This window comes from Schistocerca piceifrons, chromosome 1, assembly GCF_021461385.2.
Source record: "Schistocerca piceifrons isolate TAMUIC-IGC-003096 chromosome 1, iqSchPice1.1, whole genome shotgun sequence".
Classification (NCBI taxonomy): domain Eukaryota; kingdom Metazoa; phylum Arthropoda; class Insecta; order Orthoptera; family Acrididae; genus Schistocerca; species Schistocerca piceifrons.
In genome coordinates this window covers 1,001,128,382-1,001,147,805 of record NC_060138.1, presented here as the reverse complement: position 1 = coordinate 1,001,147,805, position 19,424 = coordinate 1,001,128,382, and the positions used below count along the sequence as shown (strand labels likewise).

The 19,424-nt window shown below is 41.5% G+C and overlaps 1 protein-coding gene across 1 annotated transcript in view; it reads right to left on the bottom strand.

The window, feature by feature from the left end:
* Positions 1–19,424, bottom strand: part of LOC124791724 (actin-related protein 1) — a 79,774-nt gene that overhangs the window by 33,476 nt on the left and 26,874 nt on the right. Inside the window, exon 5 of the mRNA XM_047257886.1 lies at positions 13,683–13,826. Coding sequence (XP_047113842.1) covers positions 13,683–13,826 — 144 coding nt within the window. The remainder of the gene's footprint in view (positions 1–13,682; positions 13,827–19,424) is intronic.

Here is a 19,424-nt window from a genome sequence, read left to right as displayed (position 1 = left end):
TGTACAGGAGGGTGGCCCGAAGCAGTTTTTGTGCCTGAAAGGCACTCTCAGTTTCTAGTAATAAGGTGCCGTTACGCAACCTGGTAAAAGATTTGACAGATCCGGCTATGGCATCTACGCCCTTCTGAATAACGAAAGGGTTGACAGAGGAAAAATCCTTTCCGTCCTCAGATCGAGAAACTACGAGGAACTGTGGGGCAGGCGGTAGTACTTTTGTCACTGTAGGCTGGTCACGTTTCCGTTTTTGGGTCGAAGTCGAAAGAGATGGAGTAGAATCCATTGCGGAGGAATCCCCCATGATTGCCAGCATCTCCGATGGCGCGCTCCTTCCTTGTGGGGACCCTCTCAGAGGGCACTCCCGCCTTAGGTGAATGTTTACACCTCAGGTCACACCTCCCGAGAAACAGACGGAGGGACCAATCGGCATGGTGAGAAGGTATCAGCTCAGGCAATCACCCCTCCCCGGGCCTGGCCTTTATCAGGGGGTACGCGCGTGCCTTACATGTCTACCCAGGGCGGGGACTTACGCGTTACCCCGTCACCGGCTACGCGTGCGAACGCGTGGGTCGGCCTTCAGACACGCACAGGGAGGAAGGAAGAAGAGGAAAAAGAAGAGAGAGGGAGAAAGAGGACAGACTGTCTCAAACGCCGAGGCGGAGACCAGAGAAGGCAAGGAGAAGAAGGCAATGAGAAAGCAAGGAGAAGGAGGCAATGAGAAGGCAAGGAGAAGAAGGCAATGAGAAGGCAAGGAGAAAAAGGCAATGAGAAGGCAAGGAGAAGTCAAGGGAAAGAGTAAGGAAGACAGTGAAGTGGAGAAGAGCAAAGAAAGGAACCAACAAAAGGAAGGAAGAAACGAGAAGTGAAAAACCAAAAAGACCACGATTATAGGTCGTGAAACCGTCCGTCTCCGGACGCAGGCGCTAACTACCCCCGTGAGGGGGATGGACTCCTTTTAGTCGCCTCTTACGACAGGCAGGAATACCTCGGGCCTATTCTAATCCCCGGACCCGCAGGGGGGATTACAGGAGTATGAGCCATGAGGTAAGGGATTGGGGGTTGTGTAAGGATGGATGAGTATATTGTGTAGGTTCGGTGGTCGGCGGAATACAACGGTAGAAGGAGTGGGAAGGATAGTGGGCAGGAAATCAATGAAGCCATCACCACTTGAAGAACTAGAATCAATTCTCGCAACTTGGTTCAAGCAAGCCTGCACAGCAAATGTTGCCATAGATGGCACTATCTTGAAAGAAAAGATCCTACATATTGCTGTCTAGTTAGGAACTGACAATTTCCAAGCATCCAATGGATGAATAGACTGATTTAAAAACTGCCACAATCTAGTTTACAAAACATTATGTGCTGAAAGTTCAAGCGTTAACGAAAAACGTTTGTGAGTGGAAAGTGAGTTGATGGAATTGATTGAGGACTATGAACTGGGAGATATTTTCAATGCACACAAACGGACTGTTTTATAATGTGCAGCCAAATAAAACTTTGTAATATAAAGATGTCTGTCATGGTGGCACTAATTCGAAATAAATAGTCACAGTTCTGCTATGCTGCAATGTACACTCATGCTCATATATTAAGGATAATGCTGATACATGGTGAAAAAATGCTCTGGTGGGCAGTTTGCAGGTTTAAATCACCTCGGGGTATGACCATACGGTTTATTTGACCTGCGGTCATCGCACGGTGGCACTGGCAACAATCCACATACGCGGAGGTGTGTTGGTGCATGTCAGAGTATGGTGCAGCGGGTAAATGTGCAGACATTTTCAGACGTGCTAATTATGACTGTGTGTTGAAAATGGCTCAAAGAACACATATTGATGATGTTATGAGGGGAGGAATACTATGGCGACTGGAGGCTGGTCAAACACAGCAGGTTGTAGCACTGGCTCTCCGTGTGCCACAAAGTGTGATCTCAACATTATGGCAACAATTCCAGCAGACAGGAAACGTGTCCAGGTGCTACAGTATGGCACATCCACAGCGTACAAAACCACAAGAAGACTGATATCTCACCATCAGTGCCCACAGACGGCCACGGAGTACTGCAGGTAGCCTTGCTTGGGAGCTTACCGCAACCACTAGAACAATTGTTTCCAGACACACAGTCTACAGACGACTGAACAGTCATGGTTTATTTGCCTGGAGACCTGCAAGGTACATTCCACTGACCCCTGGTAACAGGAGAGCCCGTAAAGCCTGGTGTCAAGAACACTGTACATGGTCATTGGAACAGTGGTCCCAGGTTATGTTCACGGACAAGTCCAGGTATAGTCTGAGCAGCGATTCTCACCGAGTTTTCATCAGGCGTGAACCAGGAACCAGATACCAACCCCTTAATATCCTTGAAAGGGACCTGTATGGAGGTTGTGGTTTGATGATGTGGAGTGGGATTATGATTGGTGCACGTACACCCCTACATGTCGTTGACAGAGGAACAGTAACAGGTCAGGAGTATCAGGACGTCATTTTGCACCAGTGTGTCCGCCTTTTCAGGGATGCAGTGGGTCCCACCTTCCTCCTGATAGATGATAACGCACAGCCCCACCAACCAAGCTGCCATCGTGGAGGAGTACCTTGAATGAGGCGAATGGAGTGGCCTGCCTGTTCTTCAGACCTAAACCCCATCGAGCACGTCTGGGATACTCTCGGTCGACGTATCGCTGCACGTCTTCAAACCCCTAGGAGACTTCAGGTGCTTGACCACCTGATCCAAAGTATGAGAACCCGTTGTGCGGCCTGTATACGTGTGCATGGTGATCATATCCCATATTGACATCGGGGTACATGCACAGGATAGTGGCGTTTTGTAGCACATGTATTTCGGATGGTTTTCTAAACTTATCACCAATATCGTGGACATATAGATCTGTGTCGTGTGTGTTCCCTATGTGCCTATGCTATTAACGCCAGTTTTGTGTAGTGCCACGTTGTGTGGCACCACATTCTGCAATTATCCTTAATTTATGAGTATGTGTGTAAATCTACACTGCTTAAAAAGTATTAAAAAGCTTTCCATATAGAACACAGCAAATTCGAATCCCTAGGTGACTTTCGAAATTTTGAAGACTTCCTCATCCCATTATATCATCAAATGGGGGAAAAAAAAAACAGAAAAATTTCTACTTGTCAATTAGTGTGCTGCACATCCGAAATATTTTCATTTGGTGAGAAATGTGAAAATGTTTTTTTCCTCAAATTGCACTGGGCAATTGCAGCCTCTAGATTTGGGGATTATCCATGCTTTTAAATTTAATTACTGATAGCAGCTAGTTCAGAAAGCAGTTGTGATGGATTGACAGAGGACTACTTGGAGATGCATCCACACTGAAGATAAATCTCCTCACTGCTCTTAACTTTATTTCAGAAGCGTGGAACAGCACCACAATACAAAACTGCTTTAGAAAATGTGGCTTTTTGGCACACAGGGGAGACTATAATGACATGTCTACTGTTCTGGACGAAGAAGCAGCAAAAGACTGGGATTCAGTGTGACCAGCAGACTTAGATTTCGGTGAGTATGTTTTGCATGACATAAATTTAGGTGTAATGCAAAACAACTCTGTTGACCATGTAGTGAAAGAGCATATCAGACTTAATTGTGGTGCTAGAGAGGAGGAAGAGGAACAGGAGGAGGAAGAAGAAGAAGAGGAGGAGGAATCTGATAAAGAAATTCCCGAGAAAGTGAGTTTCTGTAGACACTACAGGGTGTAGAGACTAAGAAAATATCTGCAGTAATCTGACGTGGGAGACACTATCTAGCAATGTCATCAAATGTAGAAAACAAGCTCTATTTATTTAAGCGGCAAGAAAAATCCAAACCAACGAGTAGTCTGGACTCGTTTAAGGAGTGAATATTGTATTGCAATTACTAAATAATTAACCTCCAAATAAAACATGTAGTTCAAATCTGTTTTGTATTTCATACATGGACTCTTGACAATTCAATTTAGTAACCTAATTCGTGGATGTTGAGTCACGTGACCGTTCCTTTTGTATTTTATGCCCAAGGAAGCCTTTCCTTTGTGTCGTGTTTCCTATTAGCGCTTAGCGGCTCCTGGCAGAGCATGGAAAGTCTGCCACATTAAGTTCGGATTATTTATCATTCCTGTCAAGAAAACTTGGTACTGTATTTTACTTTCCTTTTACTTTACGGCATGTAAAGTGAAGAACGTACTTTTGAAATTATCATCTCTGATTGCCGACATTTTGTGTAATTTATAGTGTTCTGTAGAATAGCGTACATGAGCTGTTCTGCCAGCGAAATATGTTTTTAGCCCTACATGAAATTCTTTACACCCCCCCCCCCCACTGCTTATCCCTCCCATCACTCTGTACCAGTCAAACCCACTTTGTTTAGCTCACTATGTAATAAGTTTACAGACCTCAGCCTATGAAACATTCGAAATTCCTAAAGTAATGGATTATACAGTATAAACAGGCACAGAAACTATATCTAAGTAGGTGCTAGAATTTCATTCTTCTCCTCCTAGGTAGCAATTTTACAAACACTCATTCATAACGTCAACTGACATGACCAAATCCATAACCAAGCAACAAAGAAATTTCAAAATTTTACGTCATATAGAAGACTATTACGAAAAAACGTGGCTTTTGCCATAGTAAGATACGAAACTGAAAATACTATCAGACTATTACTTTTGGTAACTATGTACAAGGTAACTGAGCCATTTATCAACACACTACTGCCACAAACTGTACTACAAAACTTTGCAGTTTTGAGGATTCTTTCATTTTATGTTCACCTCGAATATAGCAAATATTTATAGCCTATATGATGAAATAAACTGAAAACTGCTGTAAAATACAATGAAAACTGCTGGATTACGACATCTTGGATGTTTGTTTTCCCCCTGCAGCCAATAGCTGTATAGCATGGTGACCTCACGGTAATGCAGTGGCTTCTAGCATATAGAGTGATAAACAGCAAGCTTACTTGGTGGCTTGTTCCAAAGTATGACTGATGTGTCTTGTGTAAAGCAAATTTAGTGACTGTTTTGTTTTGTTTCATTTCATTTTGTTTTAGGGCGCAAAAACAACTAGGGTCACACATGCCCACGTCAAAACTCTAGAACCAGAAGACTGAGGAGCCAGAAATGACTACACATCAATCCCAATCAACAAAAGAGAAGACAGTTAAAAACAGGGATGTGCAGAAAGGTCTGTAAAAAATGCCAGAACTAAAAATTAAATGGCCTTTGCCATATTGCTACAATGGATAAAAGGTAAAACACTGTCGACAGCCCAGGAGTCGTTCGCTTAAAGGGCCAATAACTCAGACGGCAAACACAAATGGGAACGTAAGCAGTTAAAAAAAAAAAAAAGCCATTCTGTCAGAAAATCGTGGACAGTCGCAAGTTGGGCATAATGTGGACAAAGTGGTGGGGTATCACCAGTTAACAAATGGCGATGGCTAAAAAGTAAAAAGACAGTGCCCAATACAAACCTAGTCAAAATGAGAGGGCTGAAGCCGCTGGGAGAGGCTTAATGACCTAGAGCTTGTTCCTGTGAAGGGAGTACCAGTGGTGATGCCAAAGTGACACCACCTGCTGACAGACGGCAAACACAGAGATGTTCAAAGGGAATGTAAGGACTGGCAGGCTGAGGTACAAGGACTGCAACCGTGGCAGCAGCGTCAGCAGCCTCGTTTCCTGTCAGACAAGTGTGACTACGAACCCACATATACATCACAGTGGCTCCATCAAGAGCGAGCAAGTTACAGCTTTCCTGGCCCCATTGCACTAATAGATAGATGGTGTCCAGCACACAGAGGCTTTGGAGGGCGCTGAGAATGTCTGAGCAGATGACACAATTGAAAATCCTGTGTTGCCAGATGTACTGCATGGCCTGATACAGGGCAAAGAGCTCTGCTGTAAATATTGAGGAATGTTCTGGAAGCTGATACCGAAAACCATCAGCGCCAATGATGAAGGCATACCCTAAATCACGGTCAGTCCAAGAGCCATCAGTGTACACAAAGGTACTATTGCGAAGTTCCATGCGAAGGTCGTGAAACTGAAGGTAATAGAGCGTGGCTGGAGAAGTGTCCTTAGGAAGCAAATGAGGGCCTAGGTAAACATGGCCACTGCACAAAGCCGAGGTAGTGGAGGGAAAGTTGCAGACAGCGTGACATTAAGCTGCTGGAGCAAGAGCCGAAAGCAAACTCCAGGAGGTAACAGAGAAGAGGGACGCATCCCATACTGGCAATCAAAGGAGTCATCGAATGAGGAAGCATAGAAAGGGTGGCCATGCATGGCAGACAAATGGCACGCATATCTGCTTAGAAGGAAGTTATGGCGGTAGGACAGCAGTAGTTCGGCAGCTTCTGCATACAGGCTCTTGACTGGGCTAGTGTAAAAGGAGCCACTGACCAAATGTATGCCACAACGGTGGACAGTATTGATACAGCGTAAGAGGGATGGACGTGCAGATGCATACATGAAACGCCCATAGTCTAGTTTCGAACGGACAAGGGATTGGTACAAACAGAGGAGGGCAGCACGATCTGCTGCCCGTGAAGTACCATTGAGGACACTGAGGGACCACACACAGCATGTTGCCAGGTAAGACATGTGGGAGGACCTATAAAGTTTCTATCAAACACGAGCCCCAGGAATTTTGTTGTTTCAATGAACGGAAGAGCAACAGGCTCAAACCAATGGCGCTGTCAGAAATTCATACAAACGGTTTTGTCAGTGGAAAAACAAAAGCCATTGTTGATGCTCCATGAGTAAAGACAATTGAGACATCGCTTAAGATGCTGCTCAATGAGACAAGTATGTGGAGAACTGCAACAGACGGCAAAATCATCAACGGAAAAGGGAGCCAGAGATGGCCGGTGGGAGACAGGCCATTATAGGGTTAATGGTGATAGTGAAGAGGACGATGACCACGACAGAACTCTGAGGCACACGGTTTTCCTGGGTAAAGGTGTCTGACAAGGCAGAACTCAAATGTACCTTGAAAACTCGGTCTTTTAAAAATTTCTCAAGGAAACGGAGCAGGTGGCCACAGAAGAACCATGCATACAGACTACGGAGGGTACCAGTCCTCCAGCAGGTGTAATAAACTTTCTCCAAATTGAAAAACACAGCCACAGCTGGGATTTCTGGAGAAAACCATTCATGACACGGGTGAAAAAAGTGACGAGATGGTCAACTGCAGAATGGCGTGCTCGAAATCCATATTGAGCAATAGTTAGTAAACTGCAAGACTTGAGCCACCATACCAGCCGGGCATAAATCATACGTTCCATCACCTCGCAAACAAAGCTGGTGAGAGAAATGGGGCAGTAGCTAAAAGGAAGGTGTTTGTCCTTATCACACTTAGGTATGTGTATGACAGTGGCTTCATTCCAGCAATTGGGAAATGTACCCTCTGCCCAGATGCGGTTGTACGTATTAAGCAGAAAGTGCTTGCCTGCAAGAGAAAGATGCTGCAACATCTCAATGTGAACAACGTCTGGCCCTGGGGCAGAGGATTGGGGGAAGTGAAAGCATGATCCAGCTCCTTCACAGTAAAGAGGGCATTGTAGCACTCATGATTCTGAGAAGAGAAGGGTATCGCCTGAGCTGCCTCCACTCGTTTCCGATGGAGGAAGGCAGGGTGATACGGAGGAGCTTGAAATCTCCGCAGGAGATAGCAATAGGTTCCACAATGACATCATCTGCTACTGTCAGGCAGGAAATTAGGGAATGGATCTTGGTCCCAGAGGGCTGTGAGATGTTGACCCACATGACGGAAGAGGGAATGGCACTGTTGGAAGAAGGAAGAGGGAACGGTACTGCTGGAAGAACTAGTGAGTGAAATCCAGCTAGCTTTTTTTTGCTAGCCTGAAGAAAGCGATGACATTGTGCACACATCTGTTTATAATGAATGCAGTTTGCCACTGTAAGAGATGGTTAAAAACTGCAAGTCTCCACAAACAAATTGCATTGTGGCACGCCTCAGTCCACCAAGGGACTGGGACACAGTGTGGTATAGAGGAAGTGCGAAGAATGGAACATTACTAACCATAGCACAATGTGGATTTCGAGCACGCCATTCTGCAGTTGACCATCTCGTCCCTTTTTTGACTCATGTCATGAATGGTTTTCTGCAGAACGTTTGTAAGGTATTCCACCTGGTCATCACAACTGGAGAACTGTTGTTTGTCGAAGGTCGCCAGTGAGGAATAAAACCTCCAGTCAGCCTGAGTAAGCTGTCGTTTTGGTGTGCACATAGGCGGGGTAGGAGTCAGCACACAGGAAAAGTATGTGTCAGAGATAACTGTACAATCAAAACGATGAGAAAGCTGAGCAGTGCAGGATAGGTCCAAATGGGAATAGGTGTGTGAGGAGTCTGAAAGGAACATGGGTGCTCCTGTGTTAAAGCAGAAGAGGTTAAGTTGATTGAAAAAGTCAGCCAAGAGGGCACCTCTTGGACGTGTTCTGGGAGAACCCCAAAGGGGATGGTGTGCATTAAAGTCACCAAGTGGTAGAAAGGGGTGAGGTAGCTGCTCAATAACTTGGAGGAAGTCTGCCCTGGTGACACTGAATGACAGAGGGATGTAAACGGTACAAAGGGAAATGGTCAAGTGAGGAAGGAAAAGGCAAATTGCAACAGCTTGAAGGCGGGTAGTCAGGGGGCTGGGTTGGCTATGAACGTCATCCCATATGAGCAGCATGAATCCCCCATGAGATGGAATGCTGACCTCAGGAGGAAGGTTAAAACAGACTGGGAAGAACTGCAAGAGCTCAATGTGGTCGTGAGGATGCAATCTTGTTTCCTGAGGCAGAGAACAAGTGGACGCTGTGATTCTAGGATGAGCCGTAAATTCTCTTGGTTGGATCAAAGGCTGTGATCGTTCCATTGGAGGAGAATCACGACAAGGAAAAAATGAAGGGGTGTCACCTTGGAGGCTAGTCTTCAAAGACTTGCTGCTACAGGGCACAGAGGCAGGAGGATCCTGCTCCATGAGGATTACAGGAGCATCGGAATTCATCAGCTGTTGGCCTGCAGAGTCCAGGGCAGAAAAATGGTAGGTGGTGTGCACTCGCGGAACAGAGGTTGGGTGGGTGAGGGTATCACATAACGACACCGTCGAAGAGGATCTTTGAGTCAACGAAGGAGAAGCCCGTTTGCCTTTGTTTGACTTCTTTGAACCTTTCCGGTTAGCAGAAGAAGACACAGATGTTTGTTGGCTGAAGGGACATAGGAAGTCTTCATGGGAGTATGCCTTCTGTCCTTTCTTGCCTGCCAATTGTGTGGCTGGTGACTTCGCCCACAGAGGCGAAAGTTTGGTAGCGTGTTGCACAGCTGAAAGTGGAGACAGGAATGCTACTATGATGCTGTGCAATTTCACAACAGCTGTGCTAAATTTGTCGTCATATGTCTGTGTAGCCATGTTAGTGATTGTGGCTTCCATTTAGGTTTAATTTATACAGTTAAATCTTGTACGCCCTCCACTACCGTGAATTAACTTTACTTACAGTAGTTCTGCTGTAAGCCTGTCGACAGAATCCAGAACGTATCATGCTTCTACCGACTGCAGCCAACGTAGGCTACTCCATTTGCTATTTGCAGCATCACACTTAATAAAACGTATTCAATGAATATGTTGAGCGATGGCTTGTTTGTCTTTGTTGCAGTCCACAATGCTATTCAATACATTGTGATGGCAGACAGATCGTTATAAATTTAATGGATTGCTGGTACTTAGTAACACAGAAATCACAGCAGGCTTAGCTTTATTTCATATTCATTGGTATAAATAGGCACCACATGTGAAGGAAAATGTTTGTATATACAAGTGCTTTCATGAAACTTGCTTGTTTACAATACAGCAAGTGACATGCTCCAAGTGCAAAAAACGCTTTGGCAATCTTGCAAAATGCTCCACTTTGACTGCTCAGCACATGAATAAGGTAAAGTTTACAAGCAATACACTAGAGGTCAATACGCTTATGTCACCAGAATATGCTGCACTGCCACTAGTTACAGAAGGAAAACACCCCCACATTACATTCTTATACCATTCACCTTGTTCGCCACTTTTTGCTTTTTTCTGGATGAGCACAAAGGAAGGGTTTCCCAAAAAAGCATGTTTTATCTTATAATTTATGATCATAGCATGTCGGAAAACAGTCCAATTACCTTGTACCCAGATACCATTTTCAATTTTTTGATGAGTTTTTACATGCTGTTACACATCTGTGATTTTTTAAAGAACTGATGAATTTCATTACTACAAATTATTGTACAATACATTTAATTTCCTCCACTTACACAGATTTTATACAATGCATTGGAGAGGATTACAATTTTTAATCATTTATGTCAATTGCATATATTTTTGTTCGTATTTTGGGAGTTTCAATATTTTCCTCGATTCTGCATTTTCTTCAGTTTTGTGTTTTTTTACATTTGGACTATACGAAAACATAAAATAGGGCTTCACTGTATTAAATACCAGTTCCACCCCCTAAGCGCTTGGGTCCAAGCCCTTTTGTTGTTCTGTGTATTCTCATATTATTTATTCCTGCTGTGTTTCCTTCCAGTTTTATGCAGTCATAACGTGAGGAATATTTCGGTGTTTAGCAGATCCAGAACTCGAAATACCAATGAAAGTTACAACTCTCTGACGACAGGAAAGCCAACCTCCAAGACAACATTTGTTTACAAAACTGCTGAAGAAGTTGTAGCATTTGATGCTTGTTTAATTTTTAACAGTGCTAATCTTTGCACACTACAGCCTCTCAGGAGGCTAACATTCGATCCAGGAGCTTTCACGCTGTAGATACTGAAGGAAACCAATAACAGGGGAATTGATGCAGATGTTACTCAATTTAGAATTCTGGTTAGCATAACACGACAACAAAGAAAAGACTGCTTGAGGATGAAGAGGAAAATGCATATGGCTCGCACTAGTTCACACAAGGCCTAATACAAACACTGCCAGATCTTTGATTCAGGTTTCCCTTAACTTGCAAAAGATGATGTAATATTCCATTCTACAGATCTCTGTAATAATTGTATATCAAACTTTATCCAAAACTACATTAAATTTGTTCAGACAGATTTTTCAAAAAATGAATACTTGTACCCATCTTGCCGGAAAAAATTTAATTGTTTATAATTTCAAATGTATAATTCAATAAGCATGAAAATGTATGTGTCTATCCATATAACATTCCTTAACAACTGTACCAAATTTATGCCTTGAAAACTTCGAACTTTGTAAGGTTCAACCCCCCCCCCCCCTTCCTCTCACCAAATTATTGCAACTTCGCAAGTGTCCATCCTTAAGGTAATGGTAAGAACGACACTACTTAGCTGGATTAGGATGCACCAAACAGAATATTGAACGAAGATCCAAAAACAGAAACACGGCGAGGTAATGTTGTCAAAGCCATGTTTCAGGGGAAGTTCTGTAAACTTGGGTTAGAATAGAAGACAGATTAAACTCATGATAGGACTGATGAGTGGCTGTGGGAAGTTTAAGAAACCCCCACACACACTGGGTGTAGACAATAGAGTCCCTAAGTGCAGACTATGTGGTGAGGGGGATGAAACCACACCATATTTAATCTTTTGATGTGAAGAGCTGGGAAGCAGAAAGACAGGATACTAAGGTCAGTAATTCTAAAAGAACTTATATCCACTAAAGAAGTAATAATATGCCTCTTACTACTCTTTAAAGGTACTGGCTGGATTTACTAGACTTCCAGGGAGAGAAACAGCACAATAAACCCAGTTCTAGTACAGCCAACAGTCTACTAAGACCACTGTTGTTTTCTCTTCCTGCGTAAATCAATCAATCCTCATAAATATTGTACACTACTAAAGCAATAAACAAATTTAATCTTTCCCACTATTAAAGGGGAAGAAAGAAAACCTTGGGCTGGTGGCATGTCCACAGTGATACTTCTACAGATATTTTATCATGCAATAGTTACAGCACATCTCTTGTATGTGGTGTCCTCAGTATGAATGTAAAAGGAATCTTCAGAAATATTGTAAACACAGATGTAAATAACTTTCACTAGCAGTCACATAATTTGATACAAGCTGACAAAGGGAGTAAATTAGGTGTCTAAAAACAGATCATCAAATATCAAACTTACTTTCTGATGAAAACCCACTTTTTCATGTTTTACTCACATAAACTGCGAGGGTGTTTTGAAAAGTTCTCGGAATCACCACGAGAGGTCAGTGTTAGCGCAACAAGTTGTTCACGCGATATTCATTGGACTGTTGCCTGTATACACGTGCCTCGTCAGTGCTCTTGGAAGAGAGCTGTGGCTGTGACATGGCTCTGTTGTTCCCGCGGAGTGATTTGCAAAGTTGGAAAAAAAATCGAGATTCGAGCGGTGATTAAGTTCTTCGTAAATAAAGGTGTGAAACCAAAGGACATTCATGTCAATTTCCAGAATACAATGGGGGACTCTGCTCCTTCATATTCAACTATTGCCAAGTGGACAAATGAATTTAAATTTGGTCAGGAGAGCTTAGATGATGATCCACGCAGTGGTTGGCCAACATGTGTCACTAATCCAGAAATCACTGCAAAAGTGCACAAAATGGTCATGGAGGATTGCTGATTGAAAGTGCATGAAATTGCTCACACTTGCCAGATGTCATCTGAAAGGGTGTATCACGTTTTAACTGAAAATTAGAAATGAAAAAATTATCTGCAAGATGGGTGCCGTGACTCTTGACGCTGGATCAAAAATGCACGAGAATGGACATATCGGAACAATGTTTGGCCTGCTATAGGAGAAACGAACAAGATTTTTCGTGCTGGTTTGTGACCACAGATGAAACCTGAGTGCACTACTACACCCCAGAGACAAAACAACAGTCAAAGCAGTGGAAACATGCTGATTCTCCGCCACCAAAGAAAGCAAAGACAATTCCTTTGGCAGGAAAGGTCATGGCATCAGTGTTCTGGGATGCGAAGGGGATTCTGTTTGTAGATTATCTCCCTACTGGGCAAACAATTACTGGAGAATACTATGCTAAACTCCTGGACAAATTGCAACAATAGACATGTGAAAAAAGGCCAGATTTAGCAAGGAAGAAAGTCCTCTTCCATCAAGACAATGCGCAACCGCACACATGTGCCATCACCATGGCAAAATTACACGAACTAAGTTATGAAATGTTGCCACAACCACCTTATTCACCTGATATGACTCCGTCAGACTTCCACCTCTTCCCAAAACTGAAAATTTTTCTTGTTGGATGAAAATTCACTTCAAACGAAGAACTGATAGTCAGAGCTGACAATTATTTTGCAGGCCCGGAGGAAACTCATTTTCGAGATAGGACAAAGTTCATTTATCTACAAGGAGACTACATTCAAAAATAAAATAGTTTCAGTGATGTAAGTACTTCTTTTCTATTCCGTTCTGAGAACTTTTCAAACCATCCTCGTATCTTACACTATAAGTAATTATAACATATGAAGCAAAGACAAATGTAATTATATTCTATTGTCAAATTTATTTCTAAAACATGCTTGTGCATGAATCACTTAAAAGGTATTTCTGTGAAACTAACATGACCCATTACGATTCTTCATGGACAAAATGAATCATGCATCAATCAACATTTTGAGACTAGACAAGTTGCCAGAGACAGAAATAATATAAAGTAGCGTGACATACCTAAGGTACCTAGTTACATCTCTTCCAGCTATATCTACCCTCATTATGCTATGAGGCATGGCAAATCCCTCATATATAGGTACTGCATGAGTAACGCCATCTCCTGCATCCAAAACAACACCTGTTGTGCGTCCTGTTGCATACCTGTGAGAATAAAAAAAGGCAGTAAACATGGATGACTATTACATAACATCAGAAATAGACCTCTTACAACACAATAAGAGGTGAGCGATAAATGGGACTACAGATGGATAGGTATGAAGGAAGGAAAGCATAGCAGGAAGCGATCATAGGTTGCTGCTAATACACATAAAAATGAACAGTTAAGTCTTCCTAACCTTTTGAATTACCTTAGAAGTAAAGTTGAAAAAAAAAAGCTACGTTTATAGCATTTGTAGATTCAGAAAAATCTTTTGACAATGTTGACTGGAATATACTCTTCGAAATCCTGAAGGTAGCACGAATACAATATAATGAGGAAAAGATTATCTACCACTCATACAGAAACTAATCTGCAATTATGAGTCAAAGGATATAAATAGAAAGCAGTACCAGATAAGGGATTGAGACAGGGTTGTAGCTTATCCCTGATATTCAATCTGTACATTCAGCAAGCTGTGAAGAAAACTCCGGAGCAGTTTGGAAAGAGAATTAAAAGTTCAGGGTGAAGAAATTAGAATTTATATGTTTACTTATGACATTGTAATTCTATCAGAGACGGCAAAGGAATTGGAAGAGCAGTTGAACAGGATGGATAGTGTCTCAAAAAAGTTATAAACTGATGGTCAACAACAGCAATACTAGAGTAATGGAGTAAAGTCTAATTAAATCAGACACAGGGAACTGATTAGGAAAGGAGAGACTAAAAACATTGGACAAATTTTGTTATTTGGGCAGCAAAATAAGTAACAATGGCCAAAGTAGAGAGGATACAAAATTCAGGCAGACAATAGCAAGAAAATATCAAACATAAAGTTAAGTGTTAGAAACTCTTTTCCAGGGCTCTGCAGCGCCATCTTGTACGGAAGTGAAATGCAGGTGAAGGAAGAGAATAGAAGGAGTGTGTTAGTGAGTGTGAGTGTGAGTGTGTGTGTGTGCGCGCGCCCCACAAGTCAATATTGCTCCCTCCAGTGGATAGAAAATTATTTGCTATATTATGCCAATTATTTCTTACCCAAATATGATGAGTGGACACTTCAGTACCTCATCTGATATGAACTAGCACTAGACTAATTATACTTAATACATGTAAATCAGTCCGAACCACTATTGTGTTAGTGTAAGTTTTCATAAATGAAGCTGCCCTCAACCCAAATGTCAGTTAATTATACGCATGGTTGTATCTGAGTTTTCAACCTGAACAAATCAGATAATTATAGTGTGAACTTAAAAGTTCTCATGAACTCTGAATCACAGTAAAACTTGGATTTTTTTCCATTTACAAATCACTGTCAGAGGTGAATGAAATGATAAATAGATAGAAAAGAATCTTAGGGCCTTCTGAGGACTGAATCCCAAAATCTTTGGATTGGTAGTCTGCATTTACCCACTCAAAATCATGGATTTATTTACATAAGAGAAAATTTGTAAATAAATGAGACAAGTGCCAGATCTGGTACTAGTGCAACATACAAAGCTGGAGTAATATGAAATTTCACATAACAAAGGCTAATCAGTCTCTCAAAACTTTTATTTAGTTGTAGCAATAGTGTAGACTTCATGAGATAGTATACATACTGTAATTGGATAAGAACTTCACTCCAGGCACAAGTTTTTGAAGCACAGAAGAAAGTCGAGTGGGGAGGGGATTGGGCTTAACTAACTTGTAACGTACAGAACACCGCCGACTCATCTATCCAGCAAGATAAGTACAACTGCACACAAACTACTTCCAGTTTGTTTAATCTAAAATAAATTATTCGTGTTATTACTAGGGCCCTGTACTTCCTTGGAATAAGTTCAAACACACTATTTTAACCTTTTTGGAATCTTTTAATAAAAAATGTAATGAAAATTAATGTTGACATAGAAAATTTTATTATAATTATGACACAGTTATCCTACTTCTTTGTAGAAAATGAACAATTCACTATTTCTTATATGGCCCAAAAAATAAAATAAAAAAATAAAAAATGCAATAACAATTGAGGTATTTTAATCATGCTACAATTATTTTCACTTCTTTTAATATTTTAATGAAAATTCTTTTACTGAAAAATTATTTTCATTTGTCGCTAAGATGAAAACATAAACTTAAGGTCTGTATATGTGTATGTATCACCACTGTCTGTGGCCTAGCATGACAACTAAAAGTAATTTTATATTGCATTTTGGTGCAATTTAAAAATATTTCTATATTTTTAAAATGAGACTTTTTTTATTGGGCTATCGGCACACTTTTGCACACTGAGAAATATCTCTCTACAGCACACAAGGAGCATATTTCATCAACACAACTGCTTGTGGCTCTCAATACAATCTACCTTCAAAACCTCTCCCCTTCAATAATGGAGGACGTTTTCTTCGTATTTGGGGTGCTTCAGAAGAATATTCCTTAATTTGGTGACATGCTATGTCCAATGATTCTCCTGATATCTGCACCTCAGAGATCATGTCTACAGCATCTTTTGGGGCAAAGATGTGGACTTTAGGCATTGTATTGCAACAGATAGATGTTGGAAATAAATTCTTAAAAATGTCAAGGATGCAACATTCTTGTTGTTCTTAATGACCATCAATGGTTTCTTCAGTGAACACTGATTCACTACAGCCGAATGTGTCTACTACCTCTTTAACTTTCTGGTCGTCTTTGGCATAATATAAGGGAGCGATCAAAAAGTTTCCAATCGAAGACCGCACAGTCCAGAATTGGTATGCCACTCAGACAAAACCGCTGTAAGCACTGAAGCATTCATCCCACCAACACACCAGGTTGAAGATACACGTTTGGTAAAACATCGTGTCACGCTGCATGAAGAAGTCCGCAACTGTCTGCTGTATATCCTTATCTAACAGGAATCTTAGTGCATCCATGGCCTTATTTAATGGAATGAAGATTTAATATTCGCATGGGGAATGATCAGGACTATACGGCACATGATCAAGTGTCTCCCAATAGAATTGGTCCATAACGGAAGAGGCTGGCCTCCCAGATCGAACGGCATCTTGTGTCAAATCACAATCAGCATGGAACTTGGCCTATTTCACAACCATGGTTTCCAGCATACATGTTGCCCCATACACATCCTTCATTCTCCAATGGATGTCTACCGGTGTTTGTCCTTCGGAAACCAAGAAAATAATAACATCATGTTAGTCTTGTTTGGAAGCATTTGGTAATACTGTTTGGAAGCATCTGGTAATAATGTCGCCATAGTTCATGTTTTGGCATTTACCATACGCATTTCAGAAAGACACAAATGCCACACTAGTCTCTTCCTACATGTCGATGCTTACACACCTAAATCAGAGTCGCACTGTGTTGCATATACACTGCAGCAATGCCCTCAAAAGGAAACTATGAAACTGCCAACAGCCATGTGCCCAAAAGTGTAAGTCTGGGTTCAGGTGGGAGAAGAATGTTTGGAGATTTTTTTTTAAAGGGCTAGGAGCTTTGAGAAGTATTTTCTTAATAGAAGAAATAATACTGTTAACCCCAGGAAAATTATTCTGACTTCCTCTGCTACATGGTGTCGACCATGGGCAAGGTAGGTGTAACAGATTATACAAGGACAGAATTCTTGCAGTGTTGCTCCCACTTTGAACATATAGGCAACACAGTCTTGTCACCAACACCAAAATTTTTTTATCCTTATCTTCTCCTGGTCACAGGGACTAGAGGTCTGTGCATGCCCTTAAAAAGCACTACCCACACAATGGGTCGCTGGTGTAGTGCTGCACATGCACAGTAGACCTGCTGACAGCAGTCAGCGACCAAGTAGCCTTGAGGCACGCTGCTTGAATGTTGGTGAGCACTATTCTAACACTGGAGGCCTGAATGTGGGTGGTAGTTGTAGTAACTGGTAGTTTACTACAATTGGATGCATAGGGAATCCCTGACAGTGCAGACTACAGTACTGTGACTTGTCTTTTCCAACTCTTTACCCAGAAGTAAATGAAGTTTTCTTGCTGTTGTGGAATCTAATTTCCCTACCATGACATTAGCTATAAATAAACCACAACTGTCAGTGGTCTTGTTGACTCAAAGCCAAAAATAGTGGTCACCAATTTATGTTTTAATATCAGCAATAGCCGTTTCATACATATTTCAAATAATTTTTGTGCACTGTCTGCTCATGGGAGGGCATGTGAGCTGGAACAGTCTGTACTGTATCAACTGCAGAGCACTACAGAAATTGGAAAAGGAAAGGAATTCAGGCCGTGATCACATTTCATCAGCTCCATGGCCCTCAGAAATGCATACAGCTCAGCATCAAATATGCTTAGAGAAAACAAATGAACAGCTAAGAGTTTCCTCCTGCTTAGGCCTGTTAGTAGAGCTCACTGGAGGAAAAATGCATTCTTGAGTAGACACTATGTAGTACTCAGTCATGTTTAAAATTATTCTGGACCTCACTAATACTAACAGTGGGGGTTTGCACAAACCCCATATCAGTGAAACCCCATGTCTATTTCAAGAAGATTTATAATGTGCTCCTATTCCAAATGGCTTCCACACTTGAGGAGAATTTCAATACAATCATCCTAAGATTTCATTGATATGAATCATTTTTAAAATAATCAGCAAACAGTTGCACAAAAGAAATTTTATTTCCTTTGCTGGTTTCAGACAGCTAGTGCCCCTCTTCAGAAGTCTTATTGTCAGTTCCTTCCTTATTAAAATTAATGTGGTTGGAGATCTCACGATTCTTCAGTTTGTTTTTCTTGTACAAGTAGATGGTTCTTTGTGTCTGGCTTGACGTTAAGATTAGCATTTTATCCACTTTCAGCAACTATATTTCTATAAATGAGTAAAGGAAATAAATTTCTTTTGTGCAACTGGTTACTGATTATTTCAACAAATGGAAAAACAGTTGCTGAAGAGGGACAAAATACTAAATATGAATGATTATATGAAAAATTAACAACTTAATGACCATAGCTTTTATACTTTGTTATCCACAAAGAACATTTCGAAACACATCACATCATGGAGGTTATTCTGCCTCTGCGCATAAGATGCTATGGTGCTTGTCCAATTCAATATCCTTGTTGTGTACTCCATTAAGAGTTTTAAAATATGATTGCCACACTGATTCATAGATCATGCAACCATAATTTGAATGAGGCTAAATGCAGCCTTTGCAAAATTAGAGCAAAGATGCCAAAACAAACGTAATGCTCTTTTATAGGTTGTCATTCACCTTTCGCGTTATGTCTGCTTTTAGAACAAAACCTCCATTCTTCTGCTCGGCAGGATCCTCATTCAGTAGATTTTGCATGCACAACCCTCAACTAGAATTTAGTTTTATGTACTTCATGTACACTACTGGCCATTAAAATTGCTACACCAAGAAGAAATGCAGATCATAAACGGGTATTCATTGGACAAATATACTAGAACTGACATGTGATTACATTTTCACGCAATTTGGGTGCATAGATCCTGAGAAATCAGTACCCAGAACAACCATCTCTGGCCGTAATAACGGCCTTGATACACCTGGGCATTGAGTCAAACAGAGCTTGGATGGTGTGTACAGTTACAGCTGCCCATGCAGCTTCAACACGACACCACAGTAC